The sequence below is a fragment of the Caloenas nicobarica genome, chromosome 11, assembly GCF_036013445.1.
Source record: "Caloenas nicobarica isolate bCalNic1 chromosome 11, bCalNic1.hap1, whole genome shotgun sequence".
In the NCBI taxonomy this organism is placed as follows: Eukaryota; Metazoa; Chordata; class Aves; order Columbiformes; family Columbidae; genus Caloenas; species Caloenas nicobarica.
Genome location: NC_088255.1, coordinates 22,175,437 through 22,198,295, shown reverse-complemented (window position 1 = coordinate 22,198,295; position 22,859 = coordinate 22,175,437). Strand labels below are relative to the sequence as shown.

The 22,859-nt window shown below is 46.1% G+C and overlaps 1 protein-coding gene across 2 annotated transcripts in view; it reads right to left on the bottom strand.

Annotated features, from left to right (window-relative positions):
• Nucleotides 1-22,859, bottom strand: part of GRM7 (glutamate metabotropic receptor 7) — a 248,344-nt gene that overhangs the window by 38,579 nt on the left and 186,906 nt on the right. For both annotated transcript variants that reach the window (XM_065642466.1, XM_065642465.1), the window contains exon 8: nucleotides 19,040-19,975. In XM_065642466.1, the coding sequence (XP_065498538.1) occupies nucleotides 19,040-19,975 (936 nt within the window). The remainder of the gene's footprint in view (nucleotides 1-19,039; nucleotides 19,976-22,859) is intronic.

The following is a 22,859-nucleotide window of genomic DNA, read 5'->3' as shown; positions in this document are numbered from 1 at the left end:
GATCTTGTATTTCTGGGCGCGCAGCTCACCCTCCGCACAGGCCACAGCGCTGGGAAGGCCCCGGCTCGCCCGCGGTTCCGTGTGTTGGGGGCTCAGGACCGAAGAGCCGCGGGCACCCCAGGGTGCACCTTCCCGCGCGTCTGGAGCGCTCGGGGTGGAAACAGACCTGCCCAGGTAAACACATTCCCAGCCTCCCGGCAAGAGCGTACCGGGAGACACACGCCAGAAGGATCAAACGTTTCCCTTCTGTCCTTTGCATGGAGCTACGTGGAGCCTTTTGGGAGCTGCATGAGCAAAGCGAAGGTACGAAGCATCTCAAAATGTGAACGATCATCCTCTAAGGAAAAGCAGGATGGAAACGAGGAGACAGGAGGAGCTCCTCAACCTCCTTTATTTCACAGGTTGGCTCTCGAGGCTCGGTACCGTGTCATCGGCGTGGGCAGATGAGCCAACACGGGGTGCGCGGTGCCGTGGCTCCTTTGTCAAGCTGCAGGTCACAACCGGCGACGGGCTTGACAATCGCCAGCAGCTCGTGTATCTGCACGAGGTTGTCATGGCAATGAAACCGCCGCGCACGCAGCTCATGCAAACGGCCGCTTCGCCTTGACAGCGCCGGAAAATATTGCCCGAATTATTCATAGCCTGGAAACAAGAGAGGCGCAAATGCCCTAATGGGTTTCTCCCCACTATGTGCTGTTAACCGTTTTGGGTTCTGCAATTTTCCTTATTTTTATTGCACGGTAAATCAGTCCACCTTACGTTACGACGGCAAGCAGCCCTTTCCTTTAATGTATTCAGGTCTTGCGAAATTAAATTTATAATCCAAAATAAATATAAGCATTTTTATAGTTTTATAATCACACACAGCAGCCTAGCAAGCTAATACTGAAAAAAAAAAAAAGAGAAAAAGAAAAACTCAAGGCCCGAAGCACCCTCAGGAGAGGGCCCGGCCTCTGCAGCACCGCAGAGCAGCCCGCAAGGGGGTTTCTCCAGGTTTAACTGGGGTTCGGTGGGGCTGGAGGGGACAACGCGCACACGGTGCTCGCGCCACACTTGCTCGCAGGCAGCTTCTTTCTCCGAGCTGTCAATACAGAGTCTTAACAAGGGAAAAAAAAAAAAAGGAAAAAAGAAAAAAGATATTTCAGCCCATGCTATGCTCCTAATGAAAAGCAGGGCTCCACGCACAAGATTCATTTTACAGAGCAAGCTTCAAATTTTTTTTCCTGTCCTTTCACCTCCAATTTTGTCTCCCTCAATGCAGCCATATGAATGTTTTATTTATATCCAGTCACTTTCACCCAGTTGGAAGGCATTCTCTGAAATAAAATTGCTCTTTTTCTGAGCCAGTCCAGTTAATAGATTCCTTTCACATCCACTCTCTTCAGCAACCGAACCTCCTTGATCTACCAACATATGAGGCTCACACAAAAACCTCACCCCAAACCATCCCGCCTCCAAACTGAAGTCCTCTGACCCTCCCAGAAGAGCAAGACCTATTCTCCTCCGCAGCGGGGTGCAATATCTTTAATAATTACCTAATTCTGAACATACAAATTGGTGAAACTCTCTTTTGACTTCTCAGGGATATTTCCAAGAGGTTGCACGCAAATAAGATTGAAGTCACAGGCTGCCAGTAACACAACCACCCGCATCACCAGGTCTGGGAACATTTTCTGTATAACTTACTTGATTTCCTCATAATTCTACCAGCTTCCTGCGTGTTAACTCCTCTGCCGGGTTATTCATTTCTGGGAGCGTCTACTTCACGTACACGCTCGTTCCGTCCCTGCTTCACCCCGTCTCAGAGCAGACCCCACCTGGCTGATGGGGAAGGATTCTACACCCAAGCCTGTCAACCACATATTCCTCTACACAAGAGCAACTGGTGCGCAAAACCTCAGACCAAGCCCAGAAGAAACATCTTGCCCATCTAACACACCAAGAACGGAACGATGTCACCAGCGTGCCCTGGTAACTGCGCTCATCCCCATCGCCGTGGCCCTGCTGTAAACCCCAGAAACCTCAACGGGAGTCTTTCAACGTCAGTGAAGTTTGACCGAGGCCTGTATTGAGAATATATTCCATATATCTGCATACAAAGTAAGATTTAATTCTGCTTGGAGACCTTCAGGGGAATCCAAAGTACAAGCTGGTGTCAGTGTAGGAGTGGGGAAGAAAAAGGCTAATCCTACTCACATTACTTCTCTTTAAAGACCTTTAGAGTACAACACTGCTTATTAAAAAGCACTGACAAATATATATATGTATAAAGCAAGCCAGCTTTTCGCTGACTTTAAAAATTATAATGTAATTATTATTTAAAACAGAGCATTTGCATATTGCTTTTCCTACTTAGAAACAAACTTGTCGTGGCTGGCAATGCCCTTCCCACTGAACAACCCTATCACAGCGCTGCAGAGCGGGTACCGCACAGTTTGACTGGGTTTGGGGTCTAAAGGCTGCAGCCAAGTATTTATAAAGATCAGTCTGTAATTCTAGCCAGTCAGTTAATTTTACTGGGTTCTCATCTGTTTCTTAGCATTAACATGATTTTACGTTCTAAAGCGTAAAAGCAAACAGCGAGCGAGTTGCAGCCACACAAAAGAATGGGAGGATTCACACTGGGAGAAGCCATGGCAGCAAAACCTTCATTCCTGACCACTAGGCGTTTAAACCCTGGCAAAATAAAGAAAAACAAGTCCTTATAGTAAAGAAAAAAACCTTACAAATGTTCCTTTTCTGTGAGTTACCCGAGGATGCATCACTGTTTTGATGAAGTCTGATTTCTCACAAGCGTCTCCAGGCGAAGAGAAGCTGAGCGGGGCTGTTCACCCCACGGGGCTCCCGAAACAGCCCCAAACTCCTTCGCGTCCTCTCCATTTCCACAGCCCACAAGGAGAAAAGTTTCTGCTCTTCCCCAGGACACAAGCACTGACAAATATACAAAGCAAGGCGGCTTTTCACTGACTTTTCAGATTATAATGCAGTACAGTGACCCGAGCAGAGTTACTCAGGGCCAGAAAATTACACAATGAGACCAAAATATTTTTGCCTTCATATTCCTCCGTAACTGCAGAATGGTTAAAGCGTATTATTTTAACATCAGTAGCCGTGTACCAAAACCTTCTCATCCTCAAAAAAACTCCAAAAACCAAAAGCCCAACAACCCAGGAACCACGTCAGGAACACAGAAACGCCTTGTGATTTTTTTCAGACAAATCATTCATGTTTTACAGGTGTGCACTAGTAGGTGTTAATTTTCTCTATTATTCCTTTGGAGTTGTCCAAGTTTGCATTTAATTAACTAAATGGCTTGAGCCATCCAATTCTTGTTGCTGCTAATGTATCGCAATTAGAACAAACTGTTGCCATGGCAACTGTTCCATCTATCATAATTCATAAACTCTGCAGTTTACGCAATCCTTGGGTTTCTGTGGCAAGCAGATGGGCGTTTATTGTGATGCTAAACTGGGAATGGGTAATCCCAGAATGCAAAATCATTTAGGTGCCCATTTAAATGAGATTTAATTATAAAAATCTACCTGCCAAATTCCAGTAATTTCACAATCCTCTTTACTGTCATCAGTTATCTGTGCTTATAAAACCTAATGCAGAGCATCGGGAAAGAACTTTCTCTCTTAATTATCAAACATTACATTTATTTTATTGTAAGAATAAACAAGAATCTTAAATTTGATGCTACAATTATGATTTACAGGAATATCCAAACCATTTTGCAGTATGGTCTAACAAGGTGATCCTGCGTTCTGTATCACCATAGGAGAGCTCACAGTTCCTTGTTACCAGCTCCGAGTTCACTCAGAAATTAGCTCCTCTGTGTCATACCTCAGAGATATCATTACAAATCGCTATGAATTAATTAGAACTCCTTATCAGCAGTTTCATTTGGGGTACTTATACAGAAAGCAATCTGGAATATTACAGGATAAGAAAAACGTGAGTTTTAAGCCAAATCAGCGTACACATTTAACTAATGCGCGACCTGGCAAAAGTTAACGGCCCACAGACCCTATTCTGCATGTATGCCTTATCAAATAAATTTTTGACAGGATAAAATCACAGTATTTATTGCTGTCTTCAGAGCTGCACAGCATACATTCTTTTATACTTAACTGAGATTTATTTACTGTCTTCTATCCTTCATTACGTACCAAGAAATAAATGCTGAGTACCGAGTAGTTCCCGTGTCTCTGCATGGGGAGGCCACAAGGAAGCTTGTAAATACAAGGCTGAATTTGTGCAGTACTCTCCCCCTTCTGCCAGCGAACCCAAGCCCTGGGCTCGGGGGAGCAAAACCATCCGAAGGAGGAGTTTTGCTCTGTGTGATTGCAACCAAACCAAGCCAGTCCTGCTCCCGCCGGGAGCTTTACTTTATTAAAGGGTTGTCTTACGCGTTTACCCTCCTGAACAAGCCCCGTGCTCCGCAGGCCCTCCCTGTGCACATGTCCGGAAGATATGGGTTTTTTCCCAAGTTAGTCCTTGCTCAGACCCAAGTTAGTCCTTGCTCAGACCCAAGTTAGGCTCAGTCTGGTGCTGGCCAGGCAGCGCTCAGCACATGGAGCAATTATCCACAGGGACATTTAGAAGCCCTGACCTTCCTTGCTTATCTTCAGTCATTAACAGATTTCATCTTCCAGTCAATAAAATACGCTAAAACCGCATTGATTTTGAAGTTCTGGAGGAATCAAATCACTTGATCTCTCTGCTTAAACTTCCCTGGTCCTCCAATTAAGGTATCAGAATAAATCTTAACTACTACCTAATATCAGCTTTCACAAGACTTTCTCTCCAGCTCTAATCATGTTTTAAGCACCTTGGCCCAAACTAATTGATTTTCATTCCTTTCTGTTAGCATCACCTAACACAATCTAACGCTTTTACATGCATTTTACTCCTCAACTTACTGGTGAATTATTGTTGCTAGTTAAGTTTGTTAACAGGATCTGTTCCACTGCTAAAAAGAGCTATCTTGTCTTCAAATTATATTTAATTATCTCCATTAAACACTACAGGTTGCTCTGATGCTGAAAATGTAAATCACAGGGAACAAGAGGAAGATGATAGCACATTGTTCATCACATATTTTGTCCTCCTACTCCCTCTGCATTCTTTTAAATAAATGTCTCTAACCGTGAGTCCAACGGAGATCTCGTGGACCCTCGAGATATTCAATTTACAACACATAAAATATTTTTCAGTTGTTATAAGCATAACATGAACATTACTTAATCGGTGACACCCTAAGACTCCGGGGCATGGGCAGGGTTGAACCCCGGGCTTCCCGGCTCCAGCAGAGACAGTTAATGGCTGCACGCTTGGCTTTTAATGGACAATTAGCAGCGCGAGCAAAGCGGTTATTGCTGATCGTAAGGTGCACTTTGTGAATAAGCGTTTCACCTCCACCCCCCGCCCTGGGTTTCGTCACCGCAGATACTTCGGCCATCCAAAGGCGAGATGCCAGCACAGACGGAACAACCTGAAGGCCTGACGTAATTAACCACAAAGTGCTAAACCTGGCAAACCCTTCATCAAGCCTCGACAATTAAGGAGGTCAGAAGGCTGCCCTGGGCCTGCAGCCGACCCCGCTGCGCTGGGAAATGTCTGCCAGGTAACGGAGCTGGGCTTGCAGAACCCTGGAGCTCGTTGGGTGCATTCCCAGCTCCTGCATCCCCTTTTGCAACCCCGTTGCTTGGTTTGGGGAAGAAAATACAGATCTTTGCTGCTGAAAGAACACAGAGATGGGCAGAGTCCAGTCACCATCCCTGGAGGGGTGTAACAGATGTATAAATGAGGTTCTTCGGGACATTATTTAGTGCTAGAGTTACGTTATGGTTGGACTTGATGATCTTGAGGGTCTCTTCCAACCAAAATGATTCTACGATTTTATAACAGCAAAAATAGAGCTCAAGATGGAAAAGATGTCAAAACCACCACACTGCAGAAAGAAAAGTTCTTCCTTGGTTTTGTTTTCCCCTATGTGGGATTTCCCCTATGTGGGACCACATCAGCTGAATTGCTAGCTCCGAAGCTGCACCTTGTCTCTTCTTTCCACAGCGGATCAGTGCAGGATAACACAGTTTTACTACGTGTAGGAAGTCCCTGCTCTGAGACACCGTCCCACAAACTCACCCTGAGCGAATCGAAGGCAAAACGTCACTTGACCGACTCTCTCCTAGCGGGTTTGTTTTCTCCTTCCATTTTGTTCCGGTTTATTCTACAACGAACAGCAGCAAACCTCGGCTTTGTGTCAGGGCACCCCACGCCCCGGTGGCGATGGCAGCGGGTGGCAATGCCCCCGCTGCGGGCAGAGCTGCGTCTGCACCCTAAACCTGCGGGTGCTGCTGCGGTGGAGCTTGGGGACAGTCCCAGCTCCGCCAGGTTACCGTGCAGAGCATTACCCAGCGAGACCCCTTCTTTAACCGGAGGAAAAACAGGAAAAAACCAAACCAACCAAACAAAAAAAAAAAATCACAACCCCAAGCCTCTCTGCAATCTCTTCCCCTGGTTCCCTTTTCTCTGCCGGTTTGCATCCTCACCCCCACACCAGCACAGCTCCCCCCGTGTGTGCTCGTAGGCACCTCTGGTTTGGCAGTCAAAGACTAACCTCTTAGAGAGTTCTCACTTGTCATAAGGTATCGATCCTCTGACAATAGTTCTCAACTGCTTTCTGCCATATAAACACCCCCACGGATTCCTGCAGCTGCCCGGGCAGAGCGGGGACCGGTGACATCCCCGTGCCAGGCACCGGAGCGGGGTCGGGCTGTGCTCGCTGTTGAATGGGCACCTCTCGGTCCCTCCACGACCAGGTCCACCGGTGCCGGGGCAGCTCAGCCGCTGTGGGGTGAGCTGGCCAGGGACCGTGGGACGTGTCCTGCTGGTGGCCGTGGTCCTCCAGGGACAGACAGATGGATTCCGCACCAGCACAGCACAACCAGCGCCCAGCTCTGCTGCGCTGGGGGGAGGATCCTCGCCGGCTTCTTTTCCCGAGTTGTTTTTGATGAATATGAACACAGATTTTAAAAAAGCCATTATTTCAAAATGCAGAAGTATAAACATGCCCCAAATCACTTTTGACGGGGTACACTTGGGACACAAATTTTTTGCTTCAGTCTACGAGAATTCGTTGTTTCTTTTTAACCTTCTGCTAAGCTTATGCCTCAAAGACAAATTACAAGGCAATTTCTTTGACCGAGCATGATGGTTTCTACTTTTATTATTATTACATGCCTGCTTAAACCATTTAAAACAACAAATAAATCCTTCAGGTCAATATTTTTGTGTTCATCTCTTACATATAGTGAAACCTGTTTTTTGCTTTGCATTAAATTGGCCTTGCTAGACTGAAAATGCACTTTCAAGAATAGCTGTTTTCTTCTTCTGCAAATCCAGCTATATTTAGCTCACTGGCATGCACAGAGAACCTGACATTTTTGTGGTAGAGGATCTTATTCAGAGCAAGCTGCAGCCACCTCCATGATCAGCAGAGGCTGTTGCAATGGGGGATTTCCTTTCCACTCTGGATTTTTTTTTTACTGATTTTGTAGAAAAGCCATTTCAACCTCACTCTCTTGGGTAAAACATCAGCTGAATTGCTAGCTCCGAAGCTGCACCTTGTCTCTTCTTTCCACAGCGGATCAGTGCAGGATAACACAGTTTTACTACGTGTAGGAAGTCCCTGCTCCGAGACACCGTCCCACAAACTCACCCTGAGCGAATCGAAGGCAAAACGTCACTTGACCGACTCTCTCCTAGCGGGTTTGTTTTCTCCTTCCATTTTGTTCCGGTTTATTCTAAAACGAACAGCAGCAAACCTCGGCTTTGTGTCAGGGCACCCCACGCCCCGGTGGCGATGGCAGTGGGTGGCAATGCCCCCGCTGCGGGCAGAGCTGCGTCTGCACCCTAAACCTGCGGGTGCTGCTGCGGTGGAGCTTGGGGACAGTCCCAGCTCCGCCAGGTTACCGTGCAGAGCATTACCCAGCGAGACCCCTTCTTTAACAGGAGGAAAAACAGGAAAAAAACAAACCAAACAAACAAAAAAAAAAAATCACAACCCCAAGCCTCTCTGCAATCTCTTCCCCTGGTTCCCTTTTCTCTGCCGGTTTGCGTCCTCACCCCCACACCAGCACAGCTCCCCCCGTGTGTGCTCGTAGGCACCTCTGGTTTGGCAGTCAAAGACTAACCTCTTAGAGAGTTCTCACTTGTCATAAGGTATCGATCCTCTGACAATAGTTCTCAACTGCTTTCTGCCATATAAACACCCTCACGGATTCCTGCAGCTGCCCGGGCAGAGCGGGGACCGGTGACATCCCCGTGCCAGGCACCGGAGCGGGGTCGGGCTGTGCTCGCTGTTGAACGGGCACCTCTCGGTCCCTCCACGACCAGGTCCACCGGTGCCGGGGCAGCTCAGCCGCTGTGGGGTGAGCTGGCCAGGGACCGTGGGACGTGTCCTGCTGGTGGCCGTGGTCCTCCAGGGACGGACAGATGGATTCCGCACCAGCACAGCACAACCAGCGCCCAGCTCTGCTGCGCTGGGGGGAGGATCCTCGCCGGCTTCTTTTCCCGAGTTGTTTTTGATGAATATGAACACAGATTTTAAAAAAGCCATTATTTCAAAATGCAGAAGTATAAACATGCCCCAAATCACTTTTGACGGGGTACACTTGGGACACAAATTTTTTGCTTCAGTCTACGAGAATTCGTCGTTGTTTCTTTTTAACCTTCTGCTAAGCTTATGCCTCAAAGACAAATTACAAGGCAATTTCTTTGACCGAGCATGATGGTTTCTACTTTTATTATTATTACATGCCTGCTTAAACCATTTAAAACAACAAATAAATCCTTCAGGTCAATATTTTTGTGTTCATCTCTTACATATAGTGAAACCTGTTTTTTGCTTTGCATTAAATTGGCCTTGCTAGACTGAAAATGCACTTTCAAGAATAGCTGTTTTCTTCTTCTGCAAATCCAGCTATATTTAGCTCACTGGCATGCACAGAGAACCTGACATTTTTGTGGTAGAGGATCTTATTCAGAGCAAGCTGCAGCCACCTCCATGATCAGCAGAGGCTGTTGCAATGGGGGATTTCCTTTCCACTCTGGATTTTTTTTTTACTGATTTTGTAGAAAAGCCATTTCAACCTCACTCTCTTGGGTAAAACATCAGCTGAATTGCTAGCTCCGAAGCTGCACCTTGTCTCTTCTTTCCACAGCGGATCAGTGCAGGATAACACAGTTTTACTACGTGTAGGAAGTCTTTGCTCCGAGACACCGTCCCACAAACTCACCCTGAGCGAATCGAAGGCAAAACGTCGCTTGACCGACTCTCTCCTAGCGGGTTTGTTTTCTCCTTCCATTTTGTTCCGGTTTATTCTAAAACGAACCGCAGCAAACCTCGGCTTCGTGTGGCCCAAGGAGCGGCGATGATGGACGCGCCGTCCACGTGGGACTCGATTCCCTGCCCTTCCCTGGCTGCTTCACAAGCCGCAAGTGCTTCAGGACCCGTTCTTTCTGCTGGAATTGCTTGATCTAATGAAACCCTGACTCCAGCATACAAGTTCAGCAAGAAAACTGAGAAACATCTGCATAACTTACATTGTACTGAATAAGCCCTTCATGGTTCTCTTTTTGTTCCTGGATGAGCTTAGAATCAGCAGCCATTATTTCTTACTCAAAATAACATTATTGTGTTTCTACAATACCCGTGGGGTTCAGAAACTGGTTATGATTTGCTCTGACAAAATGCTACTTCAGTGCCTCGCGTTTGGCTTACAGTGCTAGTCGTGATCTCTGGGATTGTTCTGAAGAGATGATTAACGCTCGTTCAAACAAAGGAACGTTAATGGGAACTGAGGTTTTCTACAGCGAAACCCAAACTGCGCTGCACATCACACAGGCCCGCAGAGCAACCCCGTCCTCTGGCCACCTGTGGGGTCATTCCCACGGAGGGCAGCCCAGCGAACGGCCTCTCAACACTGGCCCAAGTCATCCCACCCGAACCCCGAAACGGGACTCCCCAGGAAATGCACCCTGGAAGAGAACTGGGGCTGCAGGAATATTTCAATACTTCTGGGAAGCCGCATCACCTTTGTAATGTACTTATCTCAAGACTCACATACACAGGAAATTCAAAATAGCCATTAAAATACATTATCACAAATTGAATCTATCTGCAAAGACATTCAAATAAACTTACCTTCCCCTGTTCTGAGCAAATGAGATAATTGTATGATTACTTCCTTGTAAACTCACTGTGAAGATGTATTTTATAATTATCCAGCTACCCCTTGTTCGTACGTGCAGGTACCTCGAGGTATGTGTGGCTGTTCAGAAGTGCTATTCATGAAACAGGGTTTTGCAACGCCGAATTTTTGCTGTTGCTGGCAGAGAAATACAGCAAGCTTGAAAAAATCCCCCACCAACACCCAACAGAGTTGCACGGTCGATGCAACAGCTCTGCCGGAGAAATTATGTTGTCAGCTCAAGCGAGTTTGACATTGCCGAGATATCAAAACGCAAGCAAAGAGAAAAGTTTCATCAACAACGTAATTACTCTTCTGGACTCAATGGAACCACAATTATTTCACGTTGAGGTGTTGTCAGTTTATGCTGCAGATAAAACCTGTTCGGTAACGCTGACGGGGCCCATGCAGAGACCGCTTTTCATATGTAAAACTCTCCCGGCACTTCTACATTTTCAAAAAAAAAAAAAAAAAAAAAAAAGGCACCAAAAAAGTACATGTCAACACTCTGCATTAAACACCCACACTTCCCTCCCTTTAGACATTACGTTCCTTTTTAGCCAGAGGCAGTCGAGTCTCACTAGAACCCCAGCGCAAAGCAGACTCCCTCCTCCGCACTGTCCCCCGGCATCTTTCAGAAAGGAGTCGCGTGTATTCAGGGACAGTCGGGCACCAAACCAGGCTGGGGCTTGGGACAGGCAGTGGGAAAAAGCGCCAAACCCGTTCCTAAATCTGCCGTCCCGGGCAATCTGAGATTGCCCCAACCTTGTGGCTCCTGGTGTGGCTCCTCTCCAAATGCCAGTGAAAAATGATTAATTTATGGTTGTGCCCCAGAAAATCGCCTTCCTCCGCCCCCCAGATGGTACCTGCAAGCAGCATGCAGGTTTTTTTCTCTCTCCTGCATGCGGAAGGGAATGGGAAAGGCTGGAATTATCACAGCCAAGAGATCCCTCACTTCTACATCAGACATCAAAGCAGATCGCCGGCTTCAAAGAGGCTGCAGAACCACCGCGGGCTGGCAAACTTCACGTCATTTCTGCCTAAATGGATACACCTCTGTCGCGAGACAGCCACGCACAAATTTAAATGTAGTGTTATTACTCCATTATGAAGATACCTGCTTCAATAATTGAAAATTTCGCAAAATGAATGGGTTGTTAATTATCTTCTAGCTTTCACCTGTATATTCCTGCAAGGCTATGGCTGTGTAAGTGTGAATACAATAACCGCACCGCCTGTAGCTGGCTGCCCGTGGCATCCATCCCTTCATCGGGAACGGCTCCCTCCTCCCTGGGTAATTATGTGGAACACGATCGTGGCCTTGGGCTCTGCCTGCTCCGTGTTTGCAATTAGATTTTACTACAAAACTACATATTAACATTAAAGGAGCATTACAATGCAGCAAATGTGATAAAGCCGATCAATGTTAGATGTACCTTATGCTTCTGTTGTTTCAAGAATCGTAATCACCATTAATTTACGGGCTTCTGAGGAGGATCTAATTACTCTAATTGTCTCTTATTTCACCCAGTATGCACAGGTCCCTGTTACCTGGCTTTAAATACCCGCCTTGACAGCAGACAACACAGACCTGCAATTTTAGCGATTCTACAGCCTTTCACCGGCTTGGCTGAGCTCAGAAGGTGCTGACCACACCTGGATGGGAGGGAGGACGGAGGACACGGGCAGAAATCCCTGTTCCAGGGGAGTCCTGGCTTGGGAACACGGCGCAGCGTCGCGGGTAATATATTGTACTTATTACCAAAATGTCTTCATTCTTCCAGTCGCTAAAGGTGCCTCTTTGAAGAGCACAGGTGTCGGCGCCCACCTCCTGGCCGAAGCCCGGGCGATTTCATTTTCTGCCCAGTTTGAATCGCTCCGTCTTCCCCACGTGATGACGCTGAGTTAAGGTGTTTAATGCAGCCCCGGGGGGCTCAGCACACCCAGTCACGAGCACAGACACGATCACACACACCCGTATTTCTGAGCACTGCTGAAACTGCTGCACACCAGCTGATGTTACACAATACTTTACCTTGGAGTTTTTAACTTTCGCTGTAAAATGCTTTGGGTTTCTTCTGCATGCAAGGAACTGTTATTACTGTTATTATTGTATTCGTTTCTGAAACACTCCAATTTTTGCCTGGCTGAACGTTATACAAATTAGTGGTGGATAAAAATCCCAAATCATTATATAGTTCCAGAAATAAGTGAAAATTAAAGCTTTTAAAACACATTTAAATATATAAAGATATTTTCCCACTGCTCATGGTTTTCTACCCAGCGTAGAAATGCAATTATAAGAAATTTCACAGCAACACGCATTAATATACCATTTTAGCCTCACTTTAGAAAATAGCAAAACTTCAGGAAATATTTAATACTTTGCAAAAGTGACTCAAAATGCTTTTGAAATAGCGAGTGTCAGATGCGGTGCACGGAAAGGCAGCTCCAGCAGCGTACACGAGGTCGGTTTGGGGGTCAGGTCCCATTGCCATTTCGCAGGACGTTGCACAGCTACTTTTTGACTACTACCAGCATCCTTTTCCACTTGGACGACAAAATGAATGCAGAACGTAATAAAATAAATCTGACTGAGAACTTTGGAGTGGCTTAGCTGAAATTAAGTGAAGCTGCTTTTCAGTTCAGGACAATTCTGGTGTCAGGTCACCAGATTCCATGGTGTTCCCAGTCTTGAGGCTGGATGAAATTAAGAACTTCAGCATCTGAACCCTCAGATCCCTGACATAAAGAAGCGATGGGTGAACTGAAAGCATATCAGTGAGAGAAATTAATTTTTGTGGCTAATGAGTTTTAGGCAAGGACTACGCTAGAATGCTGCTTTAAATGCAAGTTACAATTCATGACTGTCGTCGTATGAGCCCCAGATTATGGGAGATTCAGTGTCACATTCCTTGTGAGCCTCAAAACCTGATTTTCCCCACCATCCAACAGTATAGAACTCTAACAAATGTTACATTCATATCCTCATAACTCCAGAATCCACATATGTACCGTTGCTATAGCAACTGTCATCTCAAGCCTTCCCAGGGGAGAAAATGAATGTGTGTCCTACCTGGTTAATCGGTATTTGTGTTACAGAGAATTGAAGGGTAACTTAGTTTCGCCAAAAAATAGAACATATACTGAAGTGCTTCGACATTAATGTGACATTATTTAATCTGAATAAGAATCCACTTTGTGTGTGCCTTCAAATTATAGCATTTATGAAACATTCAGCACAATAAGCAAAAACGTTATTGCCAAATATACCTGACTTGCCCTGTTTATCGATTTGAATAAAATAGGCATTATAAAAATAGAGAAACAAGAAGGAAGGTGGAAGAGTAAATGGAATTAAGGACTTCAAGTTTCACAGTGGTTGTACTACAATTAAGGAAAAAACAAAGAAACAAACTACCGCAAACCAAACCAAACCACAACAAGCCAAAACCAAACCAAACCACCACCACCAAAAATTCGCAAAATCAAACCCTAAATTAAAAAACCAAACCAAAACAAAAAAACAACAACCCAAAGTACAACCAAGAGTTTGTGCAATTTGGATGCAAAAATAAACTGAGAGAAAACTACAACTGGCATGATCAACTTTTCCGCATTTCCCTTCATTCCAGGACGAACAGAGCTCCCAACAGGGAGACTCCACTGCCTGAGAAACCACTGGCACTCACTCAGAGTCACAGCCATAACTTATTTTTTACTTGAAAAGAGCCCTGAAAATACTTCAAGAAAAAAATACCACTTGGAGAATCTATTTAGGAGCACATTGACAGTTATTACCAGCCTGCAGACATATCCAGAAATGTATTATTTTAATCTTAGCAATTACTAAATAAAAGTAATCACAGCTACGAGGCAATAAAACCTCTGCAAAACATAAAAATATCATGATGACATATCCCTCTATATTAGTCCAATGACATAATTTGAGAAAATAAGATCTTAGGGGAATATTCAACATACGCAACTATATCTGTACACAGAGTACAGATACGGACTTCGAACCTGCAGAGACAATGATTTCTTTTAATGTGCCGGTTATAGCTCTGGCCAGGTTCCAAATTGCGTTCCTGCTTCCCAACGTGCAGGGCAGGCTCCCAGGAAGCCGTAAATCCGTACGTCCTGATAAGGGATGGCGTCAGGCTGCAAAGAACGCCCAGCGCTGGAACCGTAACACAAAGCAGCACTGGGTTCGGGGCAAGAGAGGAACCCGAGTGCATATGGCAGATTGATGCTCAGCTTTGCCATTAAAGAGCTCTAATTTTTCAGTATTACATCCCAGGGATTCAGGAAATTTAATTTAAGCAACAGTATATAAATATATATAGTACTGCTAAATAACTGCAGAGGAAGAAAATAGCTTGTGATCTCATAGACCTTCATAATTAGAGCTGGACATCATTAGAAGAAAGGGAGAACGCAGAAAAAAACCCCACCCTAACCGAGGCTATTTAACACAAATCAACAGGCAATTCCGCCTGCGCCGTTGATCTCCGTACACCACCCCGATGTGGGGCTGGGGACACGCTGCTGGTAAGAAGCAGTGTTGAAAAGTATTGTTTTTCCCGACAGTAAACTGACTTCTAAGTGCAGAAAGAGCAAATCAGTATTTTAAGAACTCTGATCGTTGTGGTCCCTTCCAACCTGCTATTCTATGATGCCATCACATTGATTTAACTACAGATGTCTTTCCCCCTTCACTCTGGAAGTATTGCCTCGGGAAATCCGCAATGGTCTAAGTTTCAAAAACATTTACATTACGAGAGAGACTAATAATAAACCCCCCCACTATAGTATTACTGCCACCTATGAACTGGTGTTTCTAAGATGCGTTAGAGCGCATCACAAGCTCTGTCAGGCTGCATATGACAATACCACCCCCCATGCCCTGCCTCTGGAAACTGGAGTTAAAATCAGAAAATATAATCAAAGTAAAAACTGATTAACAACCAACCAAGAGGCCGCGGGACGAATTAATCAGGGGTGCAGGGCTGCGCGGGGCAGGCGCAGCTGCCGCAGGACCCGCATCCCTGCCCATCCTTCCAGCGCCGCACTCGCAAATTTGGACTCAATTTGGTTCATTGATTCCGCCGCGTTCGGCCTGACCTCCCGGAGCAATCTGCGCTCTTCTCCAGCGCCGCTTTGTATCGACTCTGCCGGGCAGCTATGACTCCTGTAATTGCTTTAACAGCTCTTTGAGGCCACTTTGCTTCTGATAAGATACCCACACATCCGCGGAGAATTTAAAATAGTTTTGTTGTCAAAAACAATTACATCGGCAGTGTAAAAGCGGCGTTTCATCCCTACGAGTCCCTCTGCGAACGTGCGGGTTACTCTGAGCAGCAGGAGCCGGGCAGAGATGGACACGGTCCCCGGTCCCCAACTCCCAAAACCCGCCAGCCCTTCAGCTGACGATGGGTTTGATCGTCAGGAGCTGCTCGGAGCTGGAGAGTAAGTGACCTCCCTTCTCTGCAGGCTCTCCTCTCTATATTCAGTAGCTTTCTACCAAATACATATGAAGGAAGGATCTTTCTGAGCAAAGATATGGCACGATTCCAGTCCCCGAGACTGTGTCCCGGTCCTCAAAAAAAGGCGACGCCAGCATTTTAGAGCAGATACTAATAGCTATAGGAAAACACAAAAAACCCCTCACCCTGAAGCACAAGCCCCAAAACCTGGACAACAGCAGCGATTCCCAGTGTTGGAGCAACAGCACCGTGACCGGCGCGTGGAAGATGGAGAAACGCGCAGAACGGCGGAACCCGCAGGAACAGCCGCGTCCCACGGCCACGAGGGAACCACCGGCGGCACCACCGGACTAAGCCTATAAATTGTGACTGACCATGTGTTCTCCGAGTTTTTAGACAGTGGACAAAGAAAGCGTCTGAGTAAATGCAAGCCGTAAAAAGGTCAGGAATTTGATTTTTCCACGAACCACCTTCAACACACGGAATGTTTTATCTCCATCCTGTAGCGCACTCTGATTTCCAGCTTTCCTCAAGCCACACGCCTCCCTCCAGCCTGCTGCAAATGCTCCTGCTTGAATTATTTGCCTTTTATAAATTGCTTGCAGCATACTTCTGGTTCTTTTTTGTTGTTTGTCGCTCTTGTTGTTATTTTCTACACTGAACAAGGTAGGTATTTTCAATATGCTTTCTACCAAACAACCTTATGCTTGTATTTATTGATAAAATAAAATAAATCCATGCAATGAAAATCACAACATTATATATAACACCATTTCTCAGTTTAAAAGATTGCGTTGCATGAGATTTTCAGCAGGTGCAATTTCCATTTCGGCAAAGACCTGTGTGGCTCAGCTTAAGCACAATATTTTCCAGAGAAAATATCTGACAGGAAATCACTAGCAATCACCAAAAAGTACAATCTCCTCGAAAAAAAAGAGAGACAGCAAGGAAAGCGAAGCAGCCGAGCTGCTGCGGCTGGATCTCTATAGAGCAGAAGGGGCCAAGCTGGACTGTGGCACACGCTGCTGTCCCCGTCCCCAGGAGCCGCGGTGGCACCAGACGGGGCAGCGGGAGGGGACGTGTGGCACACGCTGCTGTCCCCGTCCCCGGGAGCCGCGGTGGCACCAGACGGGGCAGCGGGAGGGGACGTGTGGCACACGCTGGTGTCCCCGTCCCTGGGAGCCGCGGTGGCACCGGTGGGCGCAGCGGGAGGGGACGTTCCCACGGCTGGAGCACAGCAAAGCCAAGGGCTGTTGTCTCTGCCCAGTGGCCTCTTCTGCGTCCTGTGTGAAATCGAGTCAACCACCATCTCTCTGTGCTGTCCTACGTGACTTTGTACAAGAATCTTATGCTTTCAAAGAAGCACAGGGTAATTCAGCTCTCTGCCTACAAGGAAACATAAAGCTTGAGCTACTAAGTGATTTTCAACGCTGGCAGCCGCCTTTGAAATTCTTTGGTCTTTCTATCAACCGGTTAAATCTTTGCAGACACCAATTTAGAGCCCTGCAGCTGGGTCACCTGCAGCCCGACGCGTTCCCGGGCAGGGAGCACAAAAGCTGCGCCGTTGTCCCCTCATCCGACCACGGCTACGAACCGGCCCAACTGTGGCTAAAGCCGCTTATGCTGTTTCTTATCTCTCCCTCGACAGGGAGAGCAGAGGTGTTTGAAGCATTTGGAAGACTCGGCAAACCTCCTCTGCAGTTGAAATTAATTCCCTTTAGGGATGCAATGGCTGCTGTAAAGCCCATTGCGGAGGTGAGGTGATGTGTGAAAACCTCCAACACGCCCTCATCCTGCTGGGCATCCCCTCTTCCCTCAGCTAACTGATGCCAAAACAATTGCAAATCTCCCTGCGACCAACCTCTTGAATTGCAAAGAACAACGCTCTGGTGCAGGCACCATCCCACAGAAGAGACCGGTAGCCAAAGCACAGACCTGCACACACGACACCGCTGTCTCCCTGCGATTCCCTCAATAACCCATACGTTTAAAAACTGCAAATTTGGAAATGATATCCCTGGCACAAAATGAGATGTGTTAGCTGGGAACTGAAATTTGCTCACTCATTTAAAAGCAGCAATAATTTCATCCACAGCAGCGAGCTTGCCCGAGTCTTGTGTTAAAGAACAATGGTTCAATTGAGACAGGGGGGGAAAAAAGTAACAAGAAGCCAAAGCTGTTCCCTGTGCAGGGAAGTTTGGGTTCAGTTAGGTGAGGATAGCTGACAGTGTGCTACTGAATCCACTCAAGGTCTGCAGGAGAACATCTGAAGGGAGGTGAGTGACGCCTGGGTTCAGCTGGAGGGGTCAGGGCTGGGGAGGGTGGAACAGCCCGACAGCAGGGCGGGACAGCCTAATATTTTCATTTCTCCCTAAAGACGAGACTTGCAGGTGTCTGCCACATCACTCTGAAGTTACAGCAACCTCCAAACAAGATTCTGAGAGCAGGAAAACCAGGTCTCTACCACCAAGCATGAGCTGGAGCCACTTGCGCAGCAAGAGGAAGGTGCAGAAGGGGCCCGAGATGCAGGAGGTCACTGCGGTTGCGATGCTCCATCACTCGCAGGCCGATTTAGCCCTACGCATTGCGACAGCAGATTGATTTTTCAACTCTTGAATACCCTTTACTCAACACGCACAGAGCAACTGAGGCTCCCGTGAGCGCCTGAACTCCCCGCGCTCTGGTGGAACTCGCTGCTGAAGAGCGGCAGCCCAGGCTCGCTCCGGCGCTCGGGCTGTGCCCTTGCCATGAGCTGCAGGCTGAGTTTACCTGGGCTGGGTCAAAATCGACCCGTGCGGAACGCTGTGTCAGTCCAGCCTCCAGCTGGAGCTCAGGACACACTGTTCACCCTGCGGTGCAAACGTGCCCCGCGGCTGCTGCTTGTGGAGCAGAGCACCGAGCGCCGCCCTCACCGAACCCCAGAAGTGCAAGGGTCTACCGAACTGGCTTTTTGCTTACACCTTGTATTCAGAACGATTTAGTTAAGAGATGCCTCTTTCTGGACAACATGACAGTTAATTCCCACTTATCCCACTGAAAAGATACAATTGAAATGGATGCAACAATAAAACTAATGCCTAATATGATTGCCATTGATCATTTGCTGGTTTATCAAATGAATAGCTCACCAGCTAAATGGAGAAGGAAAATAGCGCAATATATCGCACGTCTCAGTAATGAGCTAACTGCATTGCGCATTTTAAAATCTATGTAAGGCTGAACATCAGTACATAATTTATAACTGCAACGAATCCCGATACGTCAGATGCACGTTTGTTCATTTTCACCTACCTTTTCGGCTGACTGGGCAGTGCCAAAAAATATTGGAATGAAGGCAAGCCATACTATACAGGTAGTGTACATAGTGAATCCAATGGGTTTAGCTTCATTAAAATTCTCTGGGACACCCCGAGTCTTGATGGCATACACAGTACACGTCACCATTAGAAGAATGCTATAACCCAAGGAACAAATGATTTGTAGATCCGTAATGTCACATTTGAGAACTCCTCTGGCTTGATCAGGGTTCATAGTTTTCTGCTCATCATAATCTATGATGATGTTGGGTGGGTCAACCGCAAACCAAATAAAGACACCTAGAAGCTGCACCGATATCAAACTCGATGTGATCGCCAGCTGCGACGTGGGGCTTATAAGCCTGGGTGCTGTCACTGACTTTTTGCCCTGTTCAAATATGCGGTAGATGCGGTTTGTTTTAGTTAACAAGGCTGCGTAGCTGATGCACATCCCCAAGCCCAAGAAGATCCGCCGGAAGGAGCACACGGCAACGTTTGGTTTGGCAATCATCAGAAACGTGATTATGTAGCAGAGAAATATCCCAGTTAACAGGACGTAGCTGAGTTCCCTCCCAGAAGCCCGGACGATGGGAGTGTCGTTGTACCTGATGAACGTTGCCATGACAAAAATGGTGGCGATAATCCCCAGCATGGCCAAGAAGACAGGTATGACGGCCCAGGGCGAGTGCCACTCCAGCTTGACGATGGGGATGGAGCGGCAGCCCGTGCGGTTCTCGTTGGGCCGCTCGTTGTAGGAGCAGAGCAGACAGGTCACCTCGTCGGCCTGGTACTGGTACCCGTCGCAGAGCTCGCAGTGCCAGCAGCACGGCATCCCCTTCACCATCTTCTTCCTCTCCCCCGGCTTGCAGGGCAGGCTGCAGACCGAGGCCGGGACCTCGCGCACGCCTCTGCCCCACTGCATCTCATCAATCTGCAAGACATGGGAAACGGAGAGAGGTTGGGTATTTAGACATCGCTGCCAGACAGCCGGGTGGGGAGGAGCAAGGGGGAACCTGCAACAGAGAAAAACCAAATGGATGAAGTTTACATGTGGTAAACTCTTAGAAGAGCACCTGGTACCACACATGCTAATGTCTTCACATGAGACTCTAACGCATGACTGTATTTACTACCTTCGTTTTTCATTTCTAGTAGTAAACTCTGGCGGAATGACCGGCAACATCAGACAAAACAGTAGAGTGTAAACCTCTTCCTTGTTTCATGAAAATTAGTAGGAACACTGCAATGGCTTGGGGGAAGGCAGCAGTTACACCCACAAAACTGCTTTTCATGCATCTAGAGCTTGGGGCTTCTTACCACGACCAGAACGAGAGATCTCCCTTCTTGGAACTACTACTGACCAGGTTGGTATTTTAAATTAGCTGAAAATGTGTCTTTTGTAGGGTATGGAATCAGTGAGAACGTGGCAAGATCTGCAATGTGAGCCATGTAAGAAATATGAAGGACAAAGAAAATAGTCATCAATGAAAAAAGCAATAATTAGATAATATTTCATTTCAAAGTCACATTCTGCTTTTGAAATACCAAACATGCTTCTGGGAATGCAAATTATAAATGATTGTATTAAACAAATGGAAAGTCTCACTTGTTCTGCAGTCTTATGAAACCCAGACTCCAAAGTATGTGCACAAAGGCTCCAAAGTACCGCAGAAAATTAGACTCACAAATCATTTCAAAATATTCCAGACCAAAGCCACTAACCAGCTTCCAAGAACAAGGGAGGTTTAGCACTGGAGCTCCCCTGAGACGGTCCAGACTGGAACCACTGGGAAGGTCCTGACATTCCCAGTGCCAATTCATTGCACCAATTACCAACCCAGCTGCCCAGTAAAATTTCAGTGGCTTCTCTGTGTGTGTATGGCTTTTCCAAATATAAACCCTGATCTTCTGGGATAGATGTGACTAAGTGTTATCAAAACCAAAATTTCAGCTATTTTTTTTAGGTTACTTAAATGCTTGCAAGTTCCACTATTTTCTACACAAGTAAAAAGTTCTAAGACTAGTTTCTTGAATCAGCTGCCTTGATTATTAATGCATACAGGAAGACCAGGGTCTGCAAGTCTTAAATTGAAGGATTAAGTTGCACTTTCCTAATGTAATTCAAAATAGATCCTGTACCGTCTTCATTTCATGTGTTTGAAAAAAAATACTGAGGTCACACCCTACTCAAATACTATGCTACCAAGAGTCTCTGCTGTGAACGTTATAAAAATAATCCCTCAATAACAGATATTCTAGAGGTCTGCCACTGCTTGAGAAACTTCATCAACCTGCAATATTCACAATTCATTCTGAAAAAAAAGAAAAAAAAAGCTGAAGGTCTGTAGACAGGGTAACTACAACTTACATGGGTTTGTACAGCTGGGAAGTGCGATACACTGATCCAGTCCAGAGCCTCCATTTTCCATCATAATTATTAAACGTAGAAGTTACTTGACACCCTTTTTACAATATGCATTGATGTGAAATGAGGAAGACATCCTCACTGCTTGGGCTTTGACCCAGTGATGAAAGGATTTTCACCAATTTTCTGCATGCTAATATCTCACAGAACCACAGAATTATTAATGTGTTATCGTCTACCCACACCCCCCTTATGACTACAAGAGGGTGAATTCCCATATTTTCAAACCTATCCCATGCCATTGCCAAGTAGTCGGGATGGCCTAAAGGTACTTTATTCTGCACAGATACTGTGTGTAAAGAGATAAACAGAAGATCAGGCAAAATTATGGAAAGTCCTTTTTCTGGTCTCCTGGGAGGACACAGCGATAACTCTGTACCACTGGCACAGAAAGATTTGCATGTTCTGCTGCTTCTGGCGAGAAAATGAACGATGCAAAGGGCCTGTCAGATAAGGCACCTGGCGCCAGGGCCTGGCCTTGGGAGATGGGAATCTCAGCCACGTTAGGGACACTTTTCCCACTCAGAAAAGAATATTTTTGAAAACCTTTTTGTCTTTGAAATACATTTTTGCTTCATGAATCCTTCCCGAAAGGCAAACAAAAGCAATAAAAAGTTCGTCTGTGTATTTAGCTGCTTTAGGATCAAATAATTGTGCCTGACGTACTTTTTTTCTGTCCCCTTTCCCCCTCCCTCCTCCTTCCATCTTTTATTGCAGTTGCTTTGAAATAAATTAGCTTTTGAAAAACTGGATCTAAAAAAGACTTCTATTGTGGCAAGTAATTGTTATATCCAGCCATTCCTGCATTTACTTAAATCTAAACCTGCTTATATTCAATAACTTTTTCCCAATAGTCTCAGTCACTATGAACTGCTTACTTAAAGATTTTGCTGAGTTCAGAGTTTTATAAAATCCTGATAAAACAGCAAGGACAACTTTTGTCCACAACTACTGTAAGAGAACCTTCGACAACACCAAAATAGCAGAGCATTTCATCCAGAGGCAGAGCGCTATATATACTTACAAATCCTACATTTCTATAAGCAAATATAATAAACTCTTATCCCATAATCAAAAAGCGATTATCTGAGAAGCCTAATCATAATCCAGAACCCAGCTCTTGACCGAGTCAGTTACAAGAGACGCAATAACCTCCCCCCTGCAATTCTGCCAGATTTGGGAAGGATGCAAACCCCAGACTGCACGAGATGCTGTAGACACATGTGTCTAACGTCTTGAAAAATCACGTATCTACCCACCATTCACTTATCATCATGCTAGGTGGCACATCTTCAACAGTATATTGTGCAGACTGCTGCTATTATATTATATCATGTTATTAGATTATAATACTTCATTATAATGGTTCATCCACTGATGAATCGATCTG